General features: G+C 48.6%; 1 protein-coding gene across 1 annotated transcript; it reads left to right on the forward strand.

Moving 5' to 3' along the window:
• Positions 1–409: 409 nt before the first annotated feature.
• Positions 410–16,593, forward strand: loxl4 (lysyl oxidase-like 4). The gene is made up of 15 exons (XM_057048161.1): positions 410–510; positions 1,449–1,784; positions 2,402–2,703; positions 2,779–2,993; positions 6,667–6,705; positions 6,838–7,051; positions 7,124–7,301; positions 10,128–10,282; positions 10,360–10,527; positions 10,644–10,806; positions 10,888–11,131; positions 12,076–12,191; positions 12,284–12,420; positions 14,233–14,344; positions 14,426–16,593. The coding sequence occupies exons 2-15, from the start codon at positions 1,466–1,468 to the stop codon at positions 14,494–14,496; spliced, it is 2,433 nt and encodes an 810-aa protein (XP_056904141.1). The 5' UTR covers positions 410–510; positions 1,449–1,465; the 3' UTR covers positions 14,497–16,593.
• The last annotated feature ends 9,059 nt before the right edge of the window (positions 16,594–25,652 follow it).

A 25,652-nucleotide genomic window follows, 5' to 3' on the forward strand; every position in this document is an offset into this window, starting at 1 on the left:
CGAGGGGGGGGGCATCGCAGCAAGAAACAGACTTTAATGATGAAACCTGGTTTCATGATTCACTGCACCTGTTTCTCCTGCACTTCCTGTCCTGAAATTGATTGGATTTTGGGTCGGCGCTGGCTTATTTTTCAAACTGGGGCTGTCAGATTTGTGTTTCTGATGCCCTGTTTAATCTCTCAGCGCACGTTTGACTCATTTATCCACAATCGCACAAATCAAAAGCTGCAGCTTTGATTCTCCACCAGAAAATAAAAGCTGCTGGGATATTTTTAGATTTTACAGCACCGGTTGGTAAAGACGGCGTTGATGTGGTGTATTTACGTCTCTGCATTTCATTAACACCCTCCCAGGCGAGAAAGTTGCCTAAAGTGAAGCTGGAGTGCGGGAGGAGGGATGGAAGGAGGGAGGGAGGGATATAGGGAGAAGGAGGGAAGAAAGGAGCATTGCCTAAAGCAGCCAGAACTCACTCCAGTCAGTCACTCTGCCCGACCTGCTGACGCCTGCCAAGTAAGTGAACTTTCACCTTTTACACGCTTGTGTCTAAAAATCATTTGCTTTTCAAAAGATGTCTCCCTTATTTTTTAGTTTTCACTTACATTTACAGTATAGATGCTTTATATGGTATCAGTTGTGTCATCACAGGTGGATTTTCTGGACCTATTAACAGAAATAACTTGAGCATCTATTGAATCGGCTCATATTTTCTTTTTTATTCGGCACACTTTTTTTTCACCATCAGATGGAGGAAGTACGAGGAAGAGTAATAGAGTTAAGATTCCTCTCTTATTTTGATCTGCTCTGTGTTTCTCTCCGGAAAGGCTGCGACATTGTGATGTGAAAGCCCACATCTTTAATCGCAGACTGTGAGGCCAGTGAATAAGGTTCTTTGGTTCATCCTTGACCGGCACTATTCCAGATGTGACCAAGATCAGGCGCAGCACTATAACAAAACTGTTCATTTGCACTCGTGTCTTATCAACAGTGCTCAGGCGGCCGATGGCTGAGCGCCACTATATCACCTATTTAGGTTGAGAAAGTCGCTGTGGATCTGCCATTAAGGCCTCGTTTGGGTGGCTGGACGAAAGTCTAAAATGTAGCTCGATGCAAGGAGGAGGATCAGGAGGTGGATCTACAATTAGTCTTAAATGAATAAGCAAAGGTTGACCAAGGTGTGTAAAAAGCCCTGGAGTGTCGCATGCTCTGATTCTCAGTGTCAGTCTAAAATGAAGCTTCGGTATAGTTTAACACCCCTTCATGGCGACACGGTCCGCTCTGAGCAGGCTGATTCCAGCTGGGGTCTTTCTTTGTGGGGTTAGCCTGGCCTCCCCGTGCCCGCCTGGGTCTCCGCCCACAGCATTAAATGACGTCACTGATCTTTGCGGACTGGACAGAAAAATGAAGGACTGGAAAACTTGGCCTTCCAATCTCGCCCTCTCCTCCCCCAGGCCTCCTCTGTGCAGTCATGATGACCTTTCACCTCTGCTGGAGCCTCCCCCTCCTGCTGCTGCTGTCGCTCTGCTGTCCCGGCCACTCTGAACCCCGGCGGACCACCACTCCCGCCCAGCGAAGGGCCGTCCGGGCGCCGGCCGCCAAGGTGCGCCTGGCAGGCAACTACCCCCGAGAGCCGAACGAGGGGCGCGTGGAGGTGCTGCACAACAGCACGTGGGGGACCGTCTGCGACGACGAGGTGGACCTCAAACTGGCCAACGTGGTGTGCCGCGAACTGGGATTCCAGGGCGGCATCACGTGGGCCCACAGCGCAAAGTATGGAGAAGGACAAGGTGAGAGGACTTTATGAGGGCTACTCTGGATCATTTCAGTTTTACTGGGGAAACATCAAAAAGGGCTGCCTTTTAAACGAGGTTTTATCTGTTTTATTGCTACATTGTGAAGAGCTCCGTTAATTCAGTCTGATTTAAGACGAGCTAGATGAGGAGGCAGGCTCAAACCGGTTCATCTCTACCTGTCTGCTGCAGAGAATTCCATGTAGCCAGGGGGGAAAAGTCTGCCAATTATGATATCCAAAATAAGATGACTCTGGAGATTGTAGGCTACAGCTCATTAAGACCTCTTGGAAAGCTGGGGGAGCAAATATAGGACAAAGGGGGCATTTGTTTCGGGGTAATGACATGCATTTACTTGGCTGCCTTGTGCAACACTTGCTGTGGTCTATACGGATTCTTTACTGCTGCTTTTAAATCCAAATTAAAGAGAGGATTGTGAGGATTCCAGGGAAAGCAGTACAGTACTGTACCTTGTAAAATACTGTGTATCTACTACTAAACATGGAACCAAAGCGACACCTTCAATCAGAGTGCCAGTAAAAAAGTCTGCCCCGTTTGGGGTCTCTTAGTTGATGTTGTAGCTAATCAGCTCTAACTATCCCCTGACTCACCAGGTCCGATATGGATGGACAACGTTCGCTGTGACGGATCGGAAAAGACACTGAAGGAATGCAAGCACAACGGCTGGGGGGTGAATGACTGTAAGCATTCTGAAGACTTGGGCGTGGTGTGCACGACCGAGCGCCGGCTGGATCAAACAGCCGGCAGGGGCCAGGCCACGGCCACCAGGCCTCAGGTCAGTCCAGCGCCTCAGTGGAGGGGCCACGTGGCCTCTCACGGGCACGCAGGATATGGCTACCACGGAAACAGACACCCACAGGAGATCCCCAGGTTCCACCGGCCCCAGCACTACCAGGTAACGACAGCTCGCACCTCCGCGTCTTCATTTTAAAACAGTGTGTGACCGTCGGTGTGGCGCCTCCTCCCGAAGGGACACAGCAAGGTGCAAATCGAAGAGGTCCGCCTTCGTCCCATCCTCATGGCCACCAAGAGGAAAACCCTGGTCACGGAGGGCGCGGTGGAAGTGAAGCATGCTGGGAGATGGAGACAGGTGTGCGACCTGGGTTGGAGCGTGAACAGCAGCCGGGTTGTTTGCGGGATGCTGGGCTTCCCAGAGGCTACGATGCACAACGTCAGAACTTACAAGTGAGTAGCTTTTATTTTTTTTTCTCTCTCAGCAGAGCAGCACATCTGGACTAAAACAACAATCGCAGCATCGTCACATTCACAGAGTAAAGACACTTTTTGGGCTTATCTTCCTCCACCAGCCACTTCTTCCCATGTCCCCCTTTACACCCCCTTTCCTCCTCAGCCTTAAGACGATGATAAAAAAGACTGCCGTCCCCTCTCGGATGCCCTTTCTCCACACCCTCCACCAGTCAAATCACCTTCGCTCACCTCATTACCTCTCTTTGATGCTATCTCCAACTTGCTGTTCTCAGGAAAAAAAAATAAAACGGCACCACTTTAACTTTGGGATTCTTGTGCCAAGGTTTAATGTCACTGCTGATGGCGCTTTAAGTCGCCCATCGATACTGTGGGGGAGACGGGGGGAGCTAATGCGGAGCCGCATGAGGGTCTCGGTGAAGCCACACAATTTATTGGTGGGGTTGTCCCTGCAGGGTTGAGCCGAACGTGCATCGCGTCCTCACTTTTATGTCTGCAGCAGAGTGTGTCGCGCTCATGGCTCTGCTAATTAGCATCAAGCGTTACTCAAAGTGAAATTTCTTTCGTAACATCCATAAAATCAAAAAATTAGCAATATGGGAAAAAAATGAGAAAACAGCAAACAAACATCGGAGCCGATTTCCACAAAGAACTTCTTGGACGAGTCTTAATACTGGGAAAATAACAGCCACAAAGCTGGGATTTGTCAAATATTGAGTGCTAAGCAATGCAACGGGTCGCAAATGCTAATTTGCATCTATAAAATGAACCAATTTTAACAGTGCAGAAAGTCCCAGCCCTGGTGTTTACTGGTGCACACCCTGAACAGTGAGGCCATGTCTTCACTGTTCTTCCCACCCCTAAAAAAACCAAAAAACCAAAAACTCAATGTGGTTCTTGAGGAAGTCCTGGTCCTGAACCACTGGTGGACCACACATTAGCACGTAATTACTGGATTACTAATATTTTAAGAATCGAGGCCGTCTGGCCGCATCGCTGCGTTCCGTGTGAAGGGGACCCATGTTGGCATTTATGGGTGATTCACAGTTTAGCTATTCTCTCCATCACGTGGCGCCAATTGCGCAATCCCTCCTGACACTAAGGGTTGTGTCTCCGTCATCCTGAATGCTAAAATGGTTCCACGCTCTCTTCTTTCTCCTTGAATTCACCGGTCTCTCCTGGAACAGTGATGTCGTGACTGGATCCGGCTGCAGGTCAGGCGTGTTCGGCTGTAAAGGCTGATCAGACCGAGCTGTCGGTCTCATTTATTAAAGCCGGGCTTTGCTGCATTGCAGGCGAGACGACTTCCCGCGCCTCTGCGGCCGCTAAGAATGCAGAGAATGCGAGATGAGAAGTGCAATTTATAGTTCAATAAAGCGAGAGATGGGGCGATTTGTATGATGACAGCACAGCTGGTTTGGCTCCTGACCAAAGGAGAGTCGTGTCATAGAAGGGCAGAGCTGCTGTACCTTGAAAAGTACCTTGAAGGTCCTGAAGTGAAGCCTGCAGGGAATCTGCCTTTTTTTAAAGTGGCACAAGAACTTTGAGTAAAGGAACATGTTGAGCAAATGCACCAGCCTGAAAGAACAATGGAACGTTTGCCACTGTGCTGATATTTTGCCTGGTCGTGTGGTTGAATTCTAAGGTTTGGGTCCAGGGTGTGCCCTGGGCTGGATAGGACCTGATGTTTCTCAACAGCCCCAGAAGTTACAGTGGTCTGAACCGCCGCGATGTGTTTGTTTCCAAATCTGTCCCCGTTTTCTGTCCACACAGAGGGTTATTTGTTCGCTCTGAACGTGCCCATTGCCGTCTCCGGACCGGCGCAAACACGCCTAAGCAACTCGGCCGCCCTCGATGTGTTCACGTTATTTATTTTACCGCATTTGGCTTCTAAAGCTTTGGACGCGATGTAGAAAAATACCCGAAAGCATGCGCAGTTGAAGAATAACACTTAAGTGCTGCTGTAATTAGATTACAAAACACACAAAGACTCGGAGATGCAACTCCAACCAGCCCAACTACTGCAGCAATACACACACACACACACACACACAGGCTGATTAACTGTGAGCTAATATTCCAAATCAGGCCTTGGAGCTTCCTGTGATCTCTTGGATGAGACTCAGAAAAACCTGCAATTGACTTTGTGTTTGGCTGAGTAAGGCCGAGTAGGCAGGAACTAAAAGGGTTCTGACTGCTAGAGCATCAAACCTTAAAACATCCGTCCATGTAAATTATTGGAAATTTTCCCTCTGTAACGAGTGGGTGGGCCTTCCTGTCATCAGCCTCACTTTTCTTGGCTGGAAACGTATCTTTTGCAACGATGAATGCTATGAATGAAGCGATCGCTGCTGTTATAATTACACATTTACACACAGAGGCGCCCATACAGCTGTGTGACCTCCAAAGGTCATTTATATCCAGTATTGTTTGAAATTCCCTACAGTACTGTCGGGCTACATAAAGATATTATTTTAAGACGCTGTAAGGAATAACTGTTCAAGTCCATATCATGTGTTGCAGTTCCGAGCTGCCACATTTCGTGACATCACTGTCACGTGTGTGTCTTTAGATTACAACACCGGCATCTTTTTAAGGAAATTCCACCGATCCGGGTGTGATTTTTGTTCCAGATATCTTTCAGCAGGTCTCGTTAAATAAAGCAGAAAAGAAACATCTTTATATTCTGACCTTAAACTGAGTTTTATACCAACACTTGTGGTGGTGGTGTGATTTTAGAACCCCAGAGATCCAGAAAAGAGCCGCTTGTGTGTGCGCTCTGCTGCCGGGATGGAAACTAACACCTCACCAGCTCAATTTGATGCTTGTCACTTGGGAGTTTTCACATTTTAGAGTCCCATAAACACCAGCACAATAACCGCTGCAGCCTGTGGAAGAGCAGCACTGTGGGTCTCGGCTGGCGCTCTCTCATAAATGGCAGCGGGGATTTCTCCTGCAACCTCCAGCAGGGAGCACGGGCAGCAACCTTTTTAGGCTCCTGCCCCTCCTGTAGGTAGGTTTGCGGGTGGAGGATGTCCAGCTGTGGTCTGTGCGGCACGTCTGCCGACAGGTCTGCCAAGAAACAGGGTTTCCTCTGCGCTGCTGATGCGCGGTGCTTTATTTGGCTCTGGCATTTCTCGGACATGCAGCGCCGCGCCAGAGTTTTTCTTCGAGCATCACGCCCGGTGGAGCTCCATTTGCCCGAGAAATGTTTTACACCGCTGATGTTGAATGTCAGGACTTTTCCCTTGCATGGCATGTGGCTTCTGAGGTCAGCATCATCGTCTAAAATCTGCCGATTTGTTGCCTTTGTTCGTTTTCCCTTTTCCTGCATCCTGTATTTATCTGTGGCTCTGACATTCAAACAGAATGTCTGTCTGGAACTAGTTTTTTTTTTTACTTCTGGCAAAGTTAATTCCTGCATTCCTGGTGAACACATATTTTGTAGCCTCCCCTCAGGAACACAAAAGGAACTGGAGCTGTTAAACACAAGAACAGAATACATACCTTTTAAAACCTATCAAGAAGAATCTCCATCAATTTCTGATTATTTGTCCACCTCCAGGGATGATGTGTGTGTTGGAAACCTTACAGAATACACAGATCTATCAGAATTATATCCGTCTCTTTTTTCTCTATTTGTCTTTTACAGAAAAATATGGGATAGTAAGGTCGCAGATCCATCCACAAGGTAATAGAAGAAAAGAACACTCCTTACGTCTCCACATCCCTTTAGAGCGCCAACAGACGGGTTTAGTGCCCCAACTTTAGCTGATGTCAGGAGCTTTTCAACACTGACTCAAAAACCTTTGCCTCCTTCTAGACTGAGTCTCATGTCAAAGAAGAAAGGATTCTGGGTCGAGAAGGTTCACTGCCTTGGCACTGAAAATTCCCTGGCAGAGTGTCACGCTCAGCTGTCAATCCCCAGGAGTCCCACCCCCTGCAAGAACGGCAGACACGCGGTGGTCAAGTGTGTCCCGGGACCCCAGTTTGCTCGCATCTCGTCGGGAAGACCTCAGGCTCCGTATCCAGTTGTGGTGAGCTGGAGCCTTTTAATGTGACTTTAACACACTGGCGGTGGAAGACGCTGAGATCACTTCTTTTCACAGCCAGTGAGATTGAAGGCCGGTCCCAGGCTGGGGGAGGGTCGTGTGGAGGTGCTCCGGGATGGCAAGTGGGGTACCATTGTGGACCACCTGTGGGACAGAACCGCGGCCAGCGTAGTGTGCAGAGAGCTGGGCTTCGGTACTGCAAAGGACGCCTTGCAAGGAGCCTTCATGGGTCAAGGTGGGTGAGAAGCGTGCTGCTCTGACATATCTGGTTATCGTACATTACACAGCTCCAAAGAGGTTTTGCTTATCTGTTGCTCATCTCAGACGCCACGTCTGCCCAGGCCGATCAGATAATGACCGCTCCGGTCTGTCTGTCCTTCTGTCTGTTACTTTGGAAAGCTGGCAGTTTCTCCAGCTGTGATTATGCCAGCCCCGTGCCAGGGCCGCCACCTGCCTAAATACAATGCGCGCCTGCACACTCGCATGCTAAATGCGATGCTATAAGCCACGGCGATTTGGTGGCTGAATCCACAAACATGATCCTGCTGAAAGCTGCTCATTCTCATTCTGCCTGAGAGCTGCGGTTGCTGCAATTTTACATTTCCAGCTTCCATGCGATGGACAGATTCCGCCGGTGCCCAGCTGCACCCTAATGAGGCATGAGGAGGCCTGACGGGAGCCAGTGGTCTCTAATCTTACTGAGAGATGAAATGTGCAGGATTCTGTCGGTTTGGTCGATCTGATGAATCTAACAGAACCCGAATCTGCTCTATTGAGCTTCTCGACCCTCCTCATCTGTCCGTCAGCATCGTTAGTCTCTGGGTCATTTTTCAGGGTCAGCTCGGCTCCGGCAGTCTGGATCACAGGTGTTTAACTCTGAGGAAAAAGGCCAACACTGTTTCAATTTTCCCTCTAAAATAGCTTTCTTCTGATCCACCCACAGAGCATTTAGCTATTATAAGCCCGAGGCCAGCATGTATATATCGCATGCCTCTTTGCGGTTAAGTAATGAAATCGGTCTCGGAATTACATGTGGCTCATTTTTGGTTTGACAAATGGCAGATTTAATCTATACTTTTATTTGACTGCAGCTCCCGGAGGCGCTTATGTTCTCTGTTGTTAGCGTGCCTCCTGAGATTGTGGTTGCTTTAAACGGGGCAGCATGAGGAGAGCTGCTAGCTCCATGGATACAGTATGTGGCGCATAGGCTGCAGCTTGAGTCAACCAAAGCATTCATAAATACACCCTTCAGATCAATATTCACCTGTACCAACAGACCCACAGACACACCTCTCTCCTCAACCCTGTCATATATGCTGCCATTTCTGGATTATTCAACTTCAAAGTCCGCTCCCAGCTTCCATTCTACAACTTTCTGCCTGTTACACGGGTGTATAATTTTCCATACACTTGAGGGCCACATAAGTACAGGCCTATATGTTGCTGGAAAAGTCCTAAATGAGGCTCTTTTAGGATGTGAGGTTTTGTTAGGGTGAGGTCTTGCGATCAGATCTCATCGCGTCAGGACCCAAATGAGCCGTTTGGATCATCAGAGATGGTCAGACGTGATTAAGAGAAATCTGAAAGATCTGCGGTCGTCAAGACAGTGCGGCTGATACTCTCCTGGAGGGAGAATTTTGTCCGTAACCTGGTGTGAGTCATCGGGGTGGATGGATGCGACGCTTCCTTGGTCTGGGATATGCACACATGCACGCGCACACACACAGGACTGGTTACCGTGGTGAGCCGGTGAAGCCACGACTGCTCCAGTTGGCAGCTGCCCCTCAACAACCCACAGACTGACTGACTGACTGACTGACTGACTGACTGACTGACTGACTGACTGACTGACTGACTGACAGACAGACAGACAGACAATATTCATCAAAAGAGCATTTTCTTTGAAACAACATTATAAATGTCGGTATATTATTTGAATCTGGCTCCCATCACAGCCCCTCATGCCAGTTTTAATTATTAGCTTGACCTGGAATAGAAAAAAGACCCGACTTCTTTTACCTTCTGACGTCTGCTCTCATCAGTACTTTTATCATCGCTGTCATGGATACGAATTACAGGGACAATGTCCCCATTTCTGTTTTTAGCCAAGAATGTTATTTTACCATATAATTTGGAATGTTCGGCGCTGAAACATGCAGTGTGCTCTACACATAAAGTGGGGAGAACACCCCAGATGCCTGTGTACGCATGCTAATGTTATGTTTCTTGGAAACTTATTTTGGGCTTCAGAGGACAAACCAAAGGTTCAAATTCAGCACGTCTCCAGTTGGCTTCAGTCTGACTTGATAACTTAAACACGGGGAGCAGCGTGTGGTAAATATGTATCTTTTTCATACATGTGAAGCCACACTGGGTGACCAGTAATGGAGGCTGGCCTGCAATCAGCAACAAAAACCAACAGAGAGAGAGACGGAGAGATGGGTTTGGCTTCATTCCTGTCCCTATTCCTGGTCGTATCTTTTATGCACTCCTCTCTTGGTTTTTCACACTTTCCTCCAGTTCATGTGGTTTTGGGTTAGTTTACTGCAGCTCAACCTCAGTTTGCCGTTTTAGCTCCTTCTCCTTTCAGGAAAACACACATTTCTTACGACAGCAGCAGCTGCTGATTTCGTAGTCTGTGATATTTGGAGATTGTCTTGTTTTAAACAGCGGGGGGTCATTTACCTGCTGTGCTCGCACAGAGGTGCCGTTGCTGCTCTTCCTCCAGCAGCAGAATAGTTGTACTGAGGTGTGACAGATCACCAACGTCGATCTTCTGCTGCTCTGGTGTAAAAAAAAATAAAAAATCATTTTGCCAAGACATGTTTTCATTGTGGCGCTAAAGATAAAGGCAAAATTCAATTGAAAATATACACAGTCTTGCGTGTCTGTGTGTGTTCCTCTCTGTGTGACATAATCTGCTAATCTGTGTCTCCGGGTGGCCTGAAACAGAGCGCGGTGTTTGGGGCCACCCATGTGCGGTGACTTGAAGTGCTGTCTTCTCTTTATTATTGTTAGAAAAGGCTTTAAATCCATGCCATGCGTGCTTTACCCTCTGCAGGTACAGGACTCATCCATATGAATAATGTGCAGTGCTCGGGAGCCGAGCGCTCCCTCCTGGACTGCTACTACCAGGAAGTGCAACCCTGGACCTTCAAACACAGCCAGGATGCCTCAGTGCGCTGCAATGTCCCTAAAACTGGCACAGAGAGCATAGTAAGCTAAGGCTTGTGTTCCAATATAACCTTTTCCAAAGTGCCCATTTTAACCCCTCTGATCTAACGGACGTCCAGGTACGGCTTGTTGGCGGCAGAGTCCCAGCAGAAGGCCGCGTGGAGGTGTTGATGGAGGTCGGAGGTCGAAAGCGCTGGGGAGCGGTCTGCAGTGAGAACTGGGGCATCAATGAAGCCATGGTGGTATGCAGACAGCTCGGCCTGGGCTTTGCTGCGAGTGCCCATCAGGTATGACTCCCCCGACCAACAGACAGGGTGTCCTAGTTGGGCTTTAGACCAGCTGGATTCACTGGATGAGTTGCGTATAGGAGGTAAAGCCAGGTGTGTTCCTGTGTGTTCCACAGGAGACTTGGTACTGGCCCAGTGCTTCAAACGCAGCTGACGTGGTTCTCAGTGGAACTCACTGCGTGGGCACGGAGCTTTCCATCCAGCAGTGTCGCCGTAACAACCACGTCCACTGTCCTCGAGGCGGTGGAACCAAAGCAGCCGGAGTCACCTGCTCGGAGAGTGAGTCCAGCTTCACATCATCTCGAGTTCTGAATCCCTCCGAAAAACCTCACTTTAACCCTCGCTGTCAATCTCCTGTAGCGGCGCCTGACCTGGTTCTGGACGCGCAGCTGGTCCAGGAGACGGCCTACCTGGAGGACCGACCCCTCCACCTGCTGACCTGTGCCAACGAGGAGAACTGCCTGTCCTCATCCGCAGCCAGGATGAACTGGCCTTACGGACACCGCCGGCTGCTGCGCTTCTCCTCCCGGATCATGAACCTCGGCCGCTCCGATTTCCGACCAAAGGCATCAAAAGAGAGCTGGACGTGGCACCAGTGTCACAGGTAGAGAGGATTTATGTGCTTATGTGTTGGACTGGAAAGAACTGTTTGCTATTCGTGGGATGTTGCGGTTGCCCTTTGAGGGGTGTGGGGTGTGTGTGTGTGTGTGTGTGTGTGTGTGTGTGTGTGTGAGGGGTGTGTGTGGGGGGGAGACTGTGGTTTGGAGGCTCCTGGACATTAATGAGCTCTGGCTTCTAAGGGAAACTGACAAACACCTGTTGCTTGTGCAGAATTGCGTTAACGACTTATGTTTCCTCCATGTCGAGTCGTTTCGAATAATTTAAGTGCTATTTAATTTCGTCGCTTTCTATTGCTGCCAGGCAAAGAAAACACGGTAAAGTGTGCGACACGGGCGTTAAACACAAGAGCATATTTCATTCATTTCCATTTGGTGTAATGCTGCGAGGCACGTTCTGAGGACCCTCCACTTGGCTGGCTCCTTCCCAGCCGGATGACGAGAGCACCTCTTGGGCCGATGGGAATGAGAGAAGGAGCCATTTAACGGCCACAGTATCGGCTTTGTGAGACGCGTCTGACCGCGTTAGGGCTGACCTGAAACAGTGCTGTGGCCATTAGCCGCCGTGCCAGCGCTCCACTGATGTTTGGGCCAATCTGGCGACGTCAGATCAGCGCAGGGCGACACACACTGTCGAGTCTGACCCGGTTTGTTACAACAACACACCGGAGCTCTTAAAGGGAGGGTCGGCGCTTTTTGAAAGCGCTCCATTCACTCAGAACAGGTAAACAGGCAAAGCGGACGGGTGGTAAACAAACCTCTGTGAGAGGTGTTACGGTGACACCCAAGCTCGTGTTGAGCGGTGAGGTCATTGGGCTGCGAACCACAGGGAGCCAGTGTTCAGGTGCAAGCGAACGCACGCCCGTGCAGAGACACACACACACACAACGCGTGCGCTCTCTCACCTTGACTTTCCGCCCTGTCATCGCAGGCATTATCACAGCATCGAGGTGTTCACACATTACGATCTGCTGACTCTGAACGGGACGAGGATCGCAGAGGGACACAAGGCCAGTTTCTGTCTGGAGGACACGTACTGCCCGGACGGTAATCGCCACCGTTCAATCTGACGTTTGAATATTTGGATATTAACCGTGCCGGCTAACGTATGTGACCGCTGCTCCTGCTGCTTGCATTAGGCCTCCAGAAGCGCTTCTCCTGCTATAACATGGGCGACCAGGGCATCTCCGTGGGCTGCTGGGACACCTATCGCCACGACATCGACTGCCAGTGGGTCGACGTGACGGACGTGCGGCCGGGAGACTATATTTTCCAGGTCAGGAGTCATTTTATGTCTTTTTTTAAGGGTTAAGGTCTTAAAAATCAAACCTTGTGTTTAAAGGAACGATCGGATCGAGGGAAAAACTAAACTGGGAACAGTAAAATGCACAAGCATTCTCCACTATTACCATTTTAGACTGTTCCATCCACGGCATGCTTGGATCTCAGCCGGGTCAATTACAACCCGTCTGTGGAAGATTGGTCACAGCGTCTGATAATTACCGCCGTCTGAAAGGTCACAATCATCCTTTGTAATTACACTTCTCTCTATCAAAGGTGGATTTATTGAATTTCTTCGTGTAACATGAGGCTGCAGCGTTGGAGCCAGCTGGATGAGTTCTGAGGATGCGGGCAGGGTGTAATTATAAAGGAGGACTTACAAAATATGGAGATGGCACACAAATGAATGAATGGCAGACAGATACGGAGACTTGGAAGAAGCTGACAAAGTCGTGGTCATTTAAGGAAACTGGCACTTGGGAGACACATTTACCTGAAAATAACAAGCACTACAACACAAACTGAGCCAAGAGAGTCCATCACTCACCCTCTGCAGGACAGCACAGATTTACACCTCTTCTTCTGTATTTTTTTTTGAGTTTTCCTTTAGAGTGAAGTGCAGCTGACAGCCAGCACGGCCTTCAAGGCCCCCCCTCGACACCCCCGCTGATAATGAAAGACTCCAACTACCCAAATGAACTCACTTTCGCCCAGCAGCACCACGCCACCCCTTCCATTAGGATCGGCTAATTTAGGAATTTCTCCTGCCCTGTTTTTAGTTTTACTGCCCCCTCCGACGCCTTCTGCCATCGAACCAGACCTCTGTACGTGCACTATAGCACGGAGCTGTAATTTCACCCTGAAAAATTAAGAGAAGGTTGTTGACACACTGACAAAGGCTTTTTTCAAGCGTTGCTGTTTGCAGCGTGTACTTAGAAAGGGTGTAGCAGTTTGCAGAGCAGCTATTAGAGTACGTGACTGCTCAGTATTATCGCCAGTCCAGATTAGGGAGGGAAAAAAACAGCTGAATCAGCAGTATTTTGCAAAATCGGTTTAAAACGCAGACACAAGTCCTATTAGACAGTGCCAACAGGCTTGGATTCAGGGATGTTCCAGGCTGCCTTATGGAACACAGGCTGCTTTTTGGTGGCGTGTTGAACAGAGCAGGGTGCTCTTCTGCAGAACCTGGAGGCCACAAGATGGAAAAACCACATTCCAAGAAGGTCGGCTGTAAAGTTACGCAGCCTCTCGTGTGGCGGGTTATCATGTTTTGAGCGGGCATAAGTGTCCCGCTGATGTTTTCATACACGCTGTAAAACACTTTACGACCCTTTAAAGAGTGTGTTTTGCGCATGTCTGAGCGTGTTTTTAACTGCAAGCGTGTGACAGGGTCATGCTTTCCCCTTCCATAGGCTGCAAACAACCACTGTGTTTCAAACGACGTCGGGAATTAATTGTGCATTTTTTCTTTCCGAATAAGGATTCTGTATGGAAAAGTATTACATGTTTTTAATAGAACAGAAAGAAACCAGAAAGCAGTGGACTATAAAAGCTATATATAACTATAAAAGTGCTGTAACTGTGTGTAGACGGAGGACACCCCTTGTTAGAGCGCCGGCTGGAGATACAGCGCGGCTGTAATGAAAAACAAGAAGGTGATAAATGCTCAGATTTTCCTAAGGAAAACTGTTTGTCACAGTGATGAAGTGTGCAGCCGCGCCTCGCGGGTCGGGGGCGGCGGGTCGCTGCCGCGAGCCGGCGAATCGCGCTAGCAGCCGAGGTCAACCGTATTCATCTCCCCTGGCAGGTGGAAGTAAACCCGTCCATGGACATGGCAGAGTCCGACTTCATGAACAACGTCATGAGGTGCCGGTGCAAGTACGACGGCCACAGAGTGTACATGTATGGATGCCACGCCGGTGAGGAGAGAAGGCCTTTCATGTTTACCGTTACCCCCCCCCCTTCCGACAGGGCGTTACAGTGTACTTTCTCCGTCACAGGTGATGCCTACAGCGCTGAGACAGAAGACCTGTTCGAGCACCAGAGGCAGATCACCAACAACTTCGTGTAGCCCACCGAGGGGGGTGGGGTGGGGGCCCAGAACCTACAGCAGGAGACCCCAGAGACTGCTCAGACTGAGGGGGAAGGTTGGATGGTTCCAGGAGGCAGGAACTTTAGGATCTACGGTTAGGGAGAACTCACGAGGCGGCGCCCGTCGCTCTTCTCGTTGGAAACGAGAGCGTCCTGAAACGCGTTCTGAGGAGACGCCAACGGCGAGAGAGCGACGAGGGCCTCGCGGCTCAGCATGTTTTTGATTTTCCAGTTAGGCAAGATTACTGATATTTGTGAATGTGGATGATTAGTAAATTAAGTTAGTTACTCCAAACAAACCCTATGCTAGTGGAACGCGTAAAAGTCATGGTCACTCATCTGTGAGGAGGACAACGGGGACGAGGACGCTTGTCAGGAAGTCTCATCCAGACGCTAGAAGATATGAAAATCATTTTTTTAAATCTTAATATTGCATTTTAGTGTAATTTCCTTTACTGGTGCTCATCCATAATAATGTCTGTTGTTATATTAAGCTCACTGCGTGTCAGGTGAACAGTGTGATATACATTCTACAAGCTTTTCTTTTCCATTCCTTTAGGTGTTTTAAGGTGATTTTGGTTTGAAAAAAGCTGTAACACAAACTTCTGATTCTTGGCTGGTCAAAATCTCAGTTATTTTTTAAAGGAACAAAGCACTTTATCGTTTGAACATCAGTATTCTATTTTATATTAGCCAACACATCTACGTTTCCTATCTATAGTTGCATCTTTCAGAAAGTCACAAATGCATTGTTTCATATACAGATTGATGTATTTATACAGTTTTATTTATTTCACACATAGGCAACATGTCAGTCAGGAGCTTGTTTGTGTTTAGGTAAAAATACTACTTTTTTAAACATAATTATGCTGAGAGGAAAAATGAAAAATGTTGACTTATTTTATTCTTGGTTAATAATCGAGTTTTATCCCTCCGGCCTTTATGCTGGGAGGCAGTTTTACCCTGTCTTGACAAAACCACAGTATTGTGGTGGGCAGGCAGCCTGGGTTTGGAGAGCGCATAAAAGCCTTTTAATTATCTCTGTTTGGGTTAGACTTAAGGTTAGAGTTGGGGTTAGGACTACAGCCTGTGCTTTTTAAAGACACACCATGGAACTGTTGCTTATGGGATCTGGAGAAGAGCAAGAAGCCGTAACTCCCAGCGCGATTCAGCGTTTCTGGGAGATTTGGTGGGGGGGGGTTGAAGCCAGTGAAGGGTGATGATCTTTGGAAACAGTCTCCAGCAGACGTACAGCTTTTACTACCAGTGGCTGCTGTGCTTTCTGTTTGCAGCCATGCGGAGACCACAAGCTAGCATTTTCTGCTCCTCAAAGAGAACAACATATTTGTAAGAGGCAGAATAAACCGAGACGGTAAACAGTGGCCTTATTTTTTGCGCCTGTATAACACACTGCTGCTCAGTGAGACCATCATACTGAACTTGCTGAAGTTTTTTCCCCCCCTTTTTTTTGATGGTTGGTTTCCATGTTATGGAACCGTAGAATAAGTATAGTTGCTTTTTACGTCTTTCCTCAGTCTGTCTCTGTGTTATTTAGAATTATATATCATTTGGCTTCTTGTTCACCACTCTTGTCACATTACTGTATTTGCTGTACACCCAGGATGCAGCCAGAGCGCTGGGACACTGTTTTCCACGGCCAGTCACGTTTGGAGCTCGTCTTTAAAGTGTGAGCTTTGTGGTGCTTCTCTACAGTCACATTTATAAAAAAGAAAAACCCGCCGTGCTCTCAGGGACTCGTCTACGATGTTAGAAACACATTTCCGCGTCATTCAGGTAGCTTTTGTTTGTGCCGCAGAAGCTTCGGTGCCGACCGGGGTCGTTTTCATCAATACTGTTACTTGAGGTCCGGAGCCGTTCGCTTCTTCTGTGGGGAAAATAAATGACATTGTGTTTTTTGTTTTTCTGTTGTTTTTTTTTTTAATTTTACTGAGTGGAAGTTCAGGATTACTGTGGAACAGACACTGGTCGAGTCAAGCGAATTTCATTTTCCGATAGAAGAAATCACAAAGCCATTCATTTATCATTACTGTGAATCAATAAACCTTCATCACGTACACGGCTCTGCTCTGCCTCATCATTTTATTCACGATGCTGCAGAATTTGCCGCCAGGTTTCACCTCAAGTGACTCTCCTGCCCTTTCAAGGCCGACCCTTTGGCAGAAGGCAGAAATTTACAGCGGCGTCCTGGAATTATGGGACGAATTCAAAGATATCAAATCAGCCAAGTCGGAAAAAGGGAAATTCACTTTCAACAAAAGTCTGATTTGATCACTGCTGACAAGTCCAACCAGAGTGAAAACAGCGGGGCCCTGACGTGGTCACAGGCTGGGAAGAATCAGCTGCTGGGCAAACAGAAATGAATGACTTGAAAGCAGATCACACACACACGCACACACACACACACCTCAGCATCTTTGGTGCACAGTGCAGCACATTACAGGCCGCCGTAATCACTGGTGGACTCAGAGTCTCATTACTTTTCTTGGGAGTAGACAGGCTTCTCTTTTAGGAGCATTTAGAAGACGAATCAACTCACCGTGCAGTTGCGCAACTGTCCTGCAAATATGCCGTTGCTGTGGAAAGAGCTATTATCTGCATCATCATAACACTCGCAGACGCTCAATGCCAACGTCTGGAGGCGGCTGCAGGAGAGTATAATTGTGGAAGGCAGAACTTTATTACAGTGCACAAGAACAAGCGACCTGACTCAGACCCAGAACGTTACATGAGGTTAACAGGCAGGGAAAAAAAGAAGTCGAACATGCAGTCCTCGTTTTCCCCTCGCAGCCCTGCTTCCTGTTTGCAGCACGTGTTTTTATTTGGGAGGCCCCCGGTGTCACCCCGCCCTGACCTGACGCAGGCCACAAACGGGTCCATAATGGAGACTGTGTGCGCTCTCTGAATGACAGACCTGTCCACGCACGCTCCGAGCAGCCGCCTCCCACTGGGGGACGCACGTAGAAAACCCGCGGGCTCCATAACAGGTTGGGTCTTCTGGAGCGATTTCAGAGATTACGGAAGGGGAACGCAGCTGTTTGGGGGTTTCTGCGGCCTTCAATGGGACGAGCTCTTCATCGCCTTCGGTGTGATGAGCTGCGAGTGCCCGGCGACGAGGCTCATTAGCGTTTACCCCCGCTCATAATTGATTTCAGCGTGTTCAATTGTATTTTTTTAAAGGCAAGATCGCGCTCGTGGATCATGGGCTCGACACCTGGCACACAGGCCCTTGCTCATCACCTGGGGTTGTTCATATTTGCTGATAAGGATAATGCGTTTCTGTTGTTTGAATTTGCATAATTGCCTAATTCTGTCGAGCAAAAAACATTACAGAGCAGACATTAAGAGTCTGATGCCAGAGGAAATGAACAGCTACTCATAATGAGTCATGTGAGCAAAGATTAGCACAAGGTCTTCCCTTAGACATCACTTGTGTGCCTCTTCCATGCCCTGATTGTGTAAGTGAGAGTTTATGTGCGCGTCCTGCACCTCCCAACCCCAATCCTACCCCCCCAAGTCCTCTCCACCGCCAGATTTATTGCAAAGCCGTCCTGTGAGAGAGCACACATGCTCTGCCCAGTCTGTGCTCTGCACCCTGACAATTACTGCTATATATACCCCTCCAAATGAGAGCCGAGAACTGGCGTGATTATAGGGTGGAGCAGAGGCAATGAGGCGAGGAGGGAGAGGGGTGAGAGCAAGAGAGAGAGAGAGAGAGAGCGAGAGCGAGAGAGCGAGAGAGAGAGAGAGAGAGAGAGCGAGAAAGAGAGAGAGAGAGAGAGAGAGAGAGAGGGGCAGTTAGGGGAGAAAATGAGAAAGAAGAGAAGAAGAAGGGTGACGGGTGTCACAAGAGGTGATGGAGGCCTGTTGTAAGCTGAGCTGTGTGACCGCCATGAATCAGCGGGTGCAGAGTCAGCTTGTCTGTCTGTCTGCCTGCCTGCCTGCCTGCTGCCTGCCTGCCTGCCTGTCTGTCTGTCTGTCTGTCTGTCTGTCTGTCTGTCTGTCTGTCTGTCTGTCTGCCTCAGTAAGTTCCACAGCAGAGATTTGACAGAGTGACAGAGGTCGGAGCAACATTTGGCAACGAGGTGCTGCCCTCTTCTGGAGGTGAGGCAAAGACAGCAAATGGAGCGTGGACAGAGAAGAAGTGGGCAGAGCAGGAGTTGCTGCCCACGCGTGTGTGTGCTGCGCGCTTGGCCAACAACATGTCTGGAAGCCAGACGCGACAACACAAACCAGGTTACGCGCACCACCTTCCTGGGCCGAAATTGGTCCTGTCACTCTGCCGGCGCCTCAGCCTCTGCTGCTGTGACATCATCAAGATGCTTTTTAAAAAAAAGGCACCTTAGAAGATTAATAACACAGGAACTGATGTCGCAGCAAAAAGCCCCCGCTGCATGATGTATGGAAGCGCTGCATGGAATAGAGGCGGGCCGCTGCGGAGCTCAGACCCTGCCGATGAACCGTGCGCGGAACGAGCGGCCTCTCATGTTGAGGTCACGAAACTGGGTGAACCAGCAAGCGTTGAGCGGAGGGACGGCTATTTTTCAACGCCCCCTCCATTCAAAGCAGCCCCGCAAGAGGGGAGAGGCAGGATTGTATTACCCCTAGACCGCTTTTCATCGCGCAGAAGCCCCACGCTCTGCCTCACTCCAGCAGCTTGCATAATTGGAAGCATCTTGGCATGAAGATAGAGTCAAGGTGGCATATCAATGGGCGCAGACTCCAAGGGCATGCAGATAAGAAAACTCAGCTTCTTTTACAGGTCGGTTCCATGACGGGGGTCACCGGTGCTACCCAAGAAAGACAGGGGGCGACTGGTTGCTGTCTCACATACGACAGGGTGTGTTTGATGGGTGAAGTGGAGCTTTACTGGTACAGTCCCAGCGGATCTCCTCCCCAGCACCAACAAAAAAAAAACAGAGTTGCTGTTGCCACGTGAACGCGGAGCAGCGGAGAATCTCTGCAGCTCAGCATAAAGAGGCTGAGTTAAATTATACCTGAGTGCAGGCAGCAGGAATGAGAATCCATCCCTCTGGACACTAATCACCCCACTTTTATGGCTCTTTCATCGGTGTTTGTTACATTAAAATGATTTCTGCACATACGGGAAATGGTTATTTAATGTAACCGGCCCTGGGCCGTCCATCCATCCATCCATCCATCCATCCATCCATCCGTCCATCCGTCCGTCCGTCCGTCCGTCCGTCCGTCCGTCCGTCCGTCCGTCCGTCCATCCGTCCGTCCGTCCGTCCATCCATCCATCCATCCGGGGCTGCAACCACCCATAATTTTGAAAATCATTAAAGGAGAACATGTTGCCATGACTACCCAGCGATCCTGCCCCGTACAGGATGTCTCATACACGTATTAAAAATCTCTCAACATCCTCCCCGGCACCACCTGTTCTCCGCTCTCTTGCTCAGGAGGGGACAGAGGAGGAGGCCTACATATGACGTAGCTCTGCCAAGCTGCTTGAACTCCCCCTCGTTGCCTCTTTTACTCGCAACGTTTTACAAGTGGGGATTGTCATCCTCTCTTAGTGTCTACCAACAGGAAGTGGCATACTTCCTGCTCAGCTGCACCGCTGTTTACTGAACACCGGTTTCTGTTAAATGTACTCTGGGCTGATGCGACATGGTGTGCATGCATGATGCTGCTTCCCAGGTTGTGCGTAAGTGTGGTTATGTGAGCATACTGATGCAGAAAGTCACTGCTTAAACCTGCTGACCATACTAACCCCATCTGGTTCGGAAATAGGTGTTTATGCTCACCGAGGAACCCGTTTATGTGCATATTTCCAAATACCAACACGAGGGTGTCACTTTGAAGCTACAGCGTTAGATATCAGTGAGCGGATACACCTTAGGGACCACTTCCTTGGGCATGCCACAGTTTTCATTTTGAATGTTTGCTTGATACTTCTCAGTTTCCAAGTTTTCTGTCCACACTGCTCGTGCACGCTGTGCTGCGCAGCATTAATAAATATAGGAGCTCATAATCAAGCTGTGGCCTTGGTCTCTTGTGGTTTACATAGCAGAGCTTTAATCATGCTCCAGTAATCAGAATAATCATAGATATTCCACTAGCCTTGGTAATTACAGCTGGGCTCTCAGTCTCATACTTTAATAAATGCTGAAACAAACACCTTTTTGACACGTTTTGGAAGGAAACTAACTCATGTGTTTGGGATCATTCTGGTGATGGACTTCAGGTTGGGTGGGTGTATAATGGTGTTGTTCAGTAATTAATACAGAACGCGGTAAAAGATGGAACCCGGCTCTTCCCTCCTTTCCCCCCAATTCTTCATTCGTACATCCCTCCTTCTTGCAGCGCCTGTGCCGCATTATTTATCTCCGCTGTCACACCATTGTTGTGATTATGGATGTCATGCAGCCGTAAAGCGCTTCACGATCAATAGGCCTGAAATTAAACCAAAAAATGAATTTCCGCGGCCACATGCACTCCTGAGCAGGAATTACCTTGCAGGCTGATTAGTCCACTGAGAAGAAGTCAGCGGGAAGGAGAGACACTGGACTGGCAGAGGTAGAGCCCAGACACATGACACAGAAGATGAGCAAGTCCTCACACGTCCAATTTACACTAAAATATTTGAATGCATCAATTGACTGGCTGTTTACTGACTGGTCCTGGACCGGATTTGCTGCTTTGGCAGTATCAGAATCTACCTGATGACTGATTTTGAATAAAAATCTGTGACTTTTGTGTGCAAGGAAACAATTCTCCGCCGGTTATGATGACAGAAATGGTGCCATTTCTTTCAGGCTGCAATCAATATGCTATTAAACATGATGTGATTAAAAATATGCTATCAAGTCACTGTGATGAGCCTCCAGGCTCAGAGAATGCGTTTAAATGCCAAATTCACTTTAAAAGTTGTAGTCAAAGCTGGTTTGAAAGACCCTGTGGATGCAGGTGTGGTGAGAAAAGAAGAAAAATAAAGTCCATTAGTGGAAGAGGAACGCAGCACTGATGGTTTTGGGATTGTCCCAAAGCTTATGGCAATTTATTCTGAGGGACAAACGCGGAGATGATGACGGCAGTTGAGGACATCTGGCTCCTCCAACATCTTCTGCGTGTCCCTCCGCCGGAGACAGCCCCCCCCAGTCGTTTCCTCCTGTCCCTCATTTAGCATCGATTTGCTATTAACGCCGGAGCGTCACAGAGGTAGGCTGACAAAGGGGTCGAGGTGGCTGCAGCCCGCTTGACAGGCCCCTTCATCTCCGGACAGGAAGTTTGGTTTACATCAGCCGCGGGGCGGGAACTGTCATCAGGAGGCCTCAGGGCTAATGGGCTGGATTTATGCGCTGCTCTCCTCCTTTCAGCAGGGAGCATCTAATAAGCACCCGAAATCGCTGATCTGAAATCATTTCCATCCACGGGTTCTAATGTTACCGGTGACAAGCTGTGAAATATGAGTTTTATATTACGCTGTGACTTTAATGCCTTTATGTACCATGATCGTATGCTTCACCCAAAGTCCCTGAACTTCACGTGTCAGGACAAATCTGTCAACGTGAGGAGCCCGGCGCCGGGCAACAAGCACAGCTTGCTTTTCAAATCAATCTGACAACTCCCCGCAGAGCTGTAAAACAGTCTTAGAGCAATAAAAACCTGACTCTCTGCATTAGCCGAACATACGTGAGCCACGACTGACAGGTCAGCGCCCCCTGGCTCCACACGGAACATTGGGTTCGATCCTTTATGATGTCGTAGGTGCAGAGATAACAGAAAGCAAAGTGGATTTTATTGATTTTCCACACTGAAAGTTTGGCTTTATGAATTCAATTCAAGGCTGGTGGTGAACTGGGCTGACGACACGCAGTAATCAACCCCTGCTAACGTTCCTCTGATTACGCTTTCCATTTCCATCCTCTCCTCCTCGCTCCATCTCTCCCTCGTCTGCATGAACGTCAACAGTAACTGAACTCGTTCTCAACTATTTATTCGCTTTTATTTCCCCGAGATCAGCTATAAAGAATAAACACTATTAAGGCGGCCAATCAATAAGACAACATTGGCGTTGTTATCCCTCCTCTTCACAAAAATAGATTTATATCTTCAGCCCCGGCAACATAAATCACATATTCATACGTTAAATTAAAAAAGGTGATGGATCGCAATGCAGGGAGTGTGCGCGAAACCTCCGGGTGCAAGAAAAATATTATTTGTGGGCTGCAGAGAGTGAAGTGAAAAAACCCTTCTTTCCGAGTTGGAATCTCCAGTCATGCGAGGACATCCATGTTCAGGGGGGGAGGGGGGGGGGACGCTGACATTTAAGCAGAGGGGAAAATATACGAAACTGAAGCAGGAAAGTTGTCATCCAACACTCAAAGGCCCGAACAAGCCCGAGAGAGATTGGGCTTCACTTTAGAGGTGTCGGCCGGCCGCTGGCTTCTCTGCCTTCTGCCTGAGGAGAAACAGGTTCATCCCCAAAGTGACACTTAGTGGAATATATACAGATTGTGTCATGCATTACAAGGCCCAGCGCTTATGGGAGCTTTTCAGCGGAGAGAGGCAGAAATATTGTAGCATCTATCAGAGGCCTGGCCAGCGAGAAAAAAGGTGCGAGAAGAGAGACGGGACGGGAGCGAGGGGGTTGGAGGGCTGCCAAGGACATTTAAGAGAGCTGTCAGGGGATGCTGATCTATGAAGGACCCTGTTGGCTGAACCTATAACCCTCTGTGTGTGTGTGTGTGTGTGTGTGTGTGTGTGTGTGTGTGTGTGTGTGTGTGTGTGTGTGTGTGTGTGTGTGTGTGAGACGTATGCATCACACACACCTCTCTAGGCGTGAGTACAGGTTGAGTGCCCGGGTTCAAAGATCAGAACTGGAGCTCATCCACACAGAAGATCTGATGTTTTTACCGTCTGTTCTGCGCATCAAATGGAACAAAGACCAAAGAAATTTAAAAAAATAGGAGAAATCATTCAACTGCAAAATAAGATGTTTTTTATTTTTTAAAAACTGAACACACTGCAGAGAACACGTTACCAGGAGTCTGTCAACTCGCGGCTTTAACACGAAACGTTGGGATTTTGACCATCACTCGGGGTTCTCGTCCTCTTCTACATGTGGGAAACGTGCTTTTTATTACAGTTTGCACCAATGATGAATTATTATAGAAGAAAAGGTAAAGTGGTTCAGTCGTTGGGTTAGGACACCCTCGTGGGTCCCCGTGGACGTGTTCCGGGCTGGACCCAGGACACGCTGCAGCGATAACATTCCCATCTAACCGCAGAACATCAGGGCGCTCTCACAGAGGAACAAGGGCAGGTAGCTGGAGGGAGAATAATCTGGGTTTCCCTACTTAACATGCCGCAAATACAAGGACTCTGTGGCATTTATACGGTGTTGTCACACAGATAAAACCCTAAAAACGGAACGAACACTTCCTGATTGTCACACCCCAACTCCTTTTCTGCTGCTGCAGACATTACTGTTTTGTATTCTTGAATTAGCACCAAACACATTCAATCAAGGAGAATTATATTGATGAGTTAATGTTGCATCCAGGAGCTTGGGTAAACGTTGCTGCAGAGGCAACAGCAGGAGCAGCAGCAGGATCGGTTTCCAGGAGGCCCGGTACCCTGAGGAGGCAACCCCACCCGAGGGGACGAGGCTCTGGGACCATTACTAAAGCTTAATGATATGAGAAGTGTCCTCTTATCCACTGTTGAAGGGATTCATCACGATGCTGTCACACTATACATCTTTCAATAGCCCTTAAAGAGGAACTGGGACGCTTGCTAAAAGCCCCTCCCTTCTCCATGCTTCCCTTGAGTCTTCTTCACTCCTCATCTTCACTTACAGAAGCTCTATTTTAAGACCATTGTGTCTCAGAGGGGGGGAGGCAGGGGGGGGGGGGGGGGGGGGCATGACCTTGGATACATGGGAGGGTTAAAGGAGTGCAGTGGCGAGAGGCTCTGGGTACATGTTGGACAGGGAGGTCACAATTAGCGCTGTGTTTTCTGCGGTGTTGTCCAGATGTGTCCCACGAGTGACGGAACACGAGTCACTTTGCAGCTCAAAGTCAAACTACACACTGTAGCTGGTGTCAGCTGAGGGTTGATAGATGCCTCTTTGGCCCCATAAATAAAAACACGCTTGTGCCTGTTGTGAGAGACTTTAGATCAGGCAGTAAATAGCTAAAGGTAGCATGCGTGTGTAAGGCCCCTTTTCCCCTGGGGTTGTCCTGGTGGGGAACGTCGCAGCCTGTAAATCAAATGGTGCAGACAAACTGCAACAAAATGAATAAAAGCTACGGCGATGCTGCTTCTTTAGCCCGCTTTCACAGCCTGCAGCCGATGGGAGCATGGAAACATACCATTCCTGTCATGGATTTGGCAGTGTTTTGAGTCACAGACGCCAGGCTGCAGATTTACACCAGCGGGTCACAGGCGATAACAGCCAAGACAGAAGTGTGCTGCTTTATGACTTCAGCACCTTCACTCTGAAGCCTTCCAGCACCGGAGCCTTTAAATTATGGCAGAAGACGTCCTTGGGACGTGAACATCTCATTTCACCATAGCTGTAAGCAACCATACATACGCACACTGACATGCACGCCGACGGTGTACATACGTACACTCAAACACGCGTGTGCAAACCGTGCACATGGGTAATTTTCACTGAGGGTCCGGGAGGCTGAGCTCACTGGGGCATGACATTATACATATGGTCAAAGTAAACACTCACACACACATTGTTTATTCGTATATAGGATTTATTATTTCCCAGGACCATACTTGTAACCAAGCTCAAATTGGGATCCAGTTATTTTATTCCTTAAATTAGAGAGCAGCAGCTTTATTTCTGAGTTTAAATGTCAATTCTTGGTTTCCACCTGACTTTTTTAAACGTTCAATATTAAATAAATTACTTTTCTTTTTTTAAAAAGAAAACCTTTGCTTGTATAAACTGCCAAATTAAGTAAACTTTTGTCCTCGGTTAACAAAACCCAGGAAAAAAAAAGAAGAATTAAAAAAATGAAGAAACGCGATGGTTTCATTTTTCGCTTCAATGAAGTCGCGAGGGACGGAAGTCCAGCAGGACCGCCACGCGCCCCGTCCCAGCTGCGCCTCGCGCCGCGGTGAACACCT

Source organism: Takifugu flavidus, chromosome 11 (assembly GCF_003711565.1).
Source record: "Takifugu flavidus isolate HTHZ2018 chromosome 11, ASM371156v2, whole genome shotgun sequence".
Lineage (NCBI taxonomy): Eukaryota > Metazoa > Chordata > Actinopteri > Tetraodontiformes > Tetraodontidae > Takifugu > Takifugu flavidus.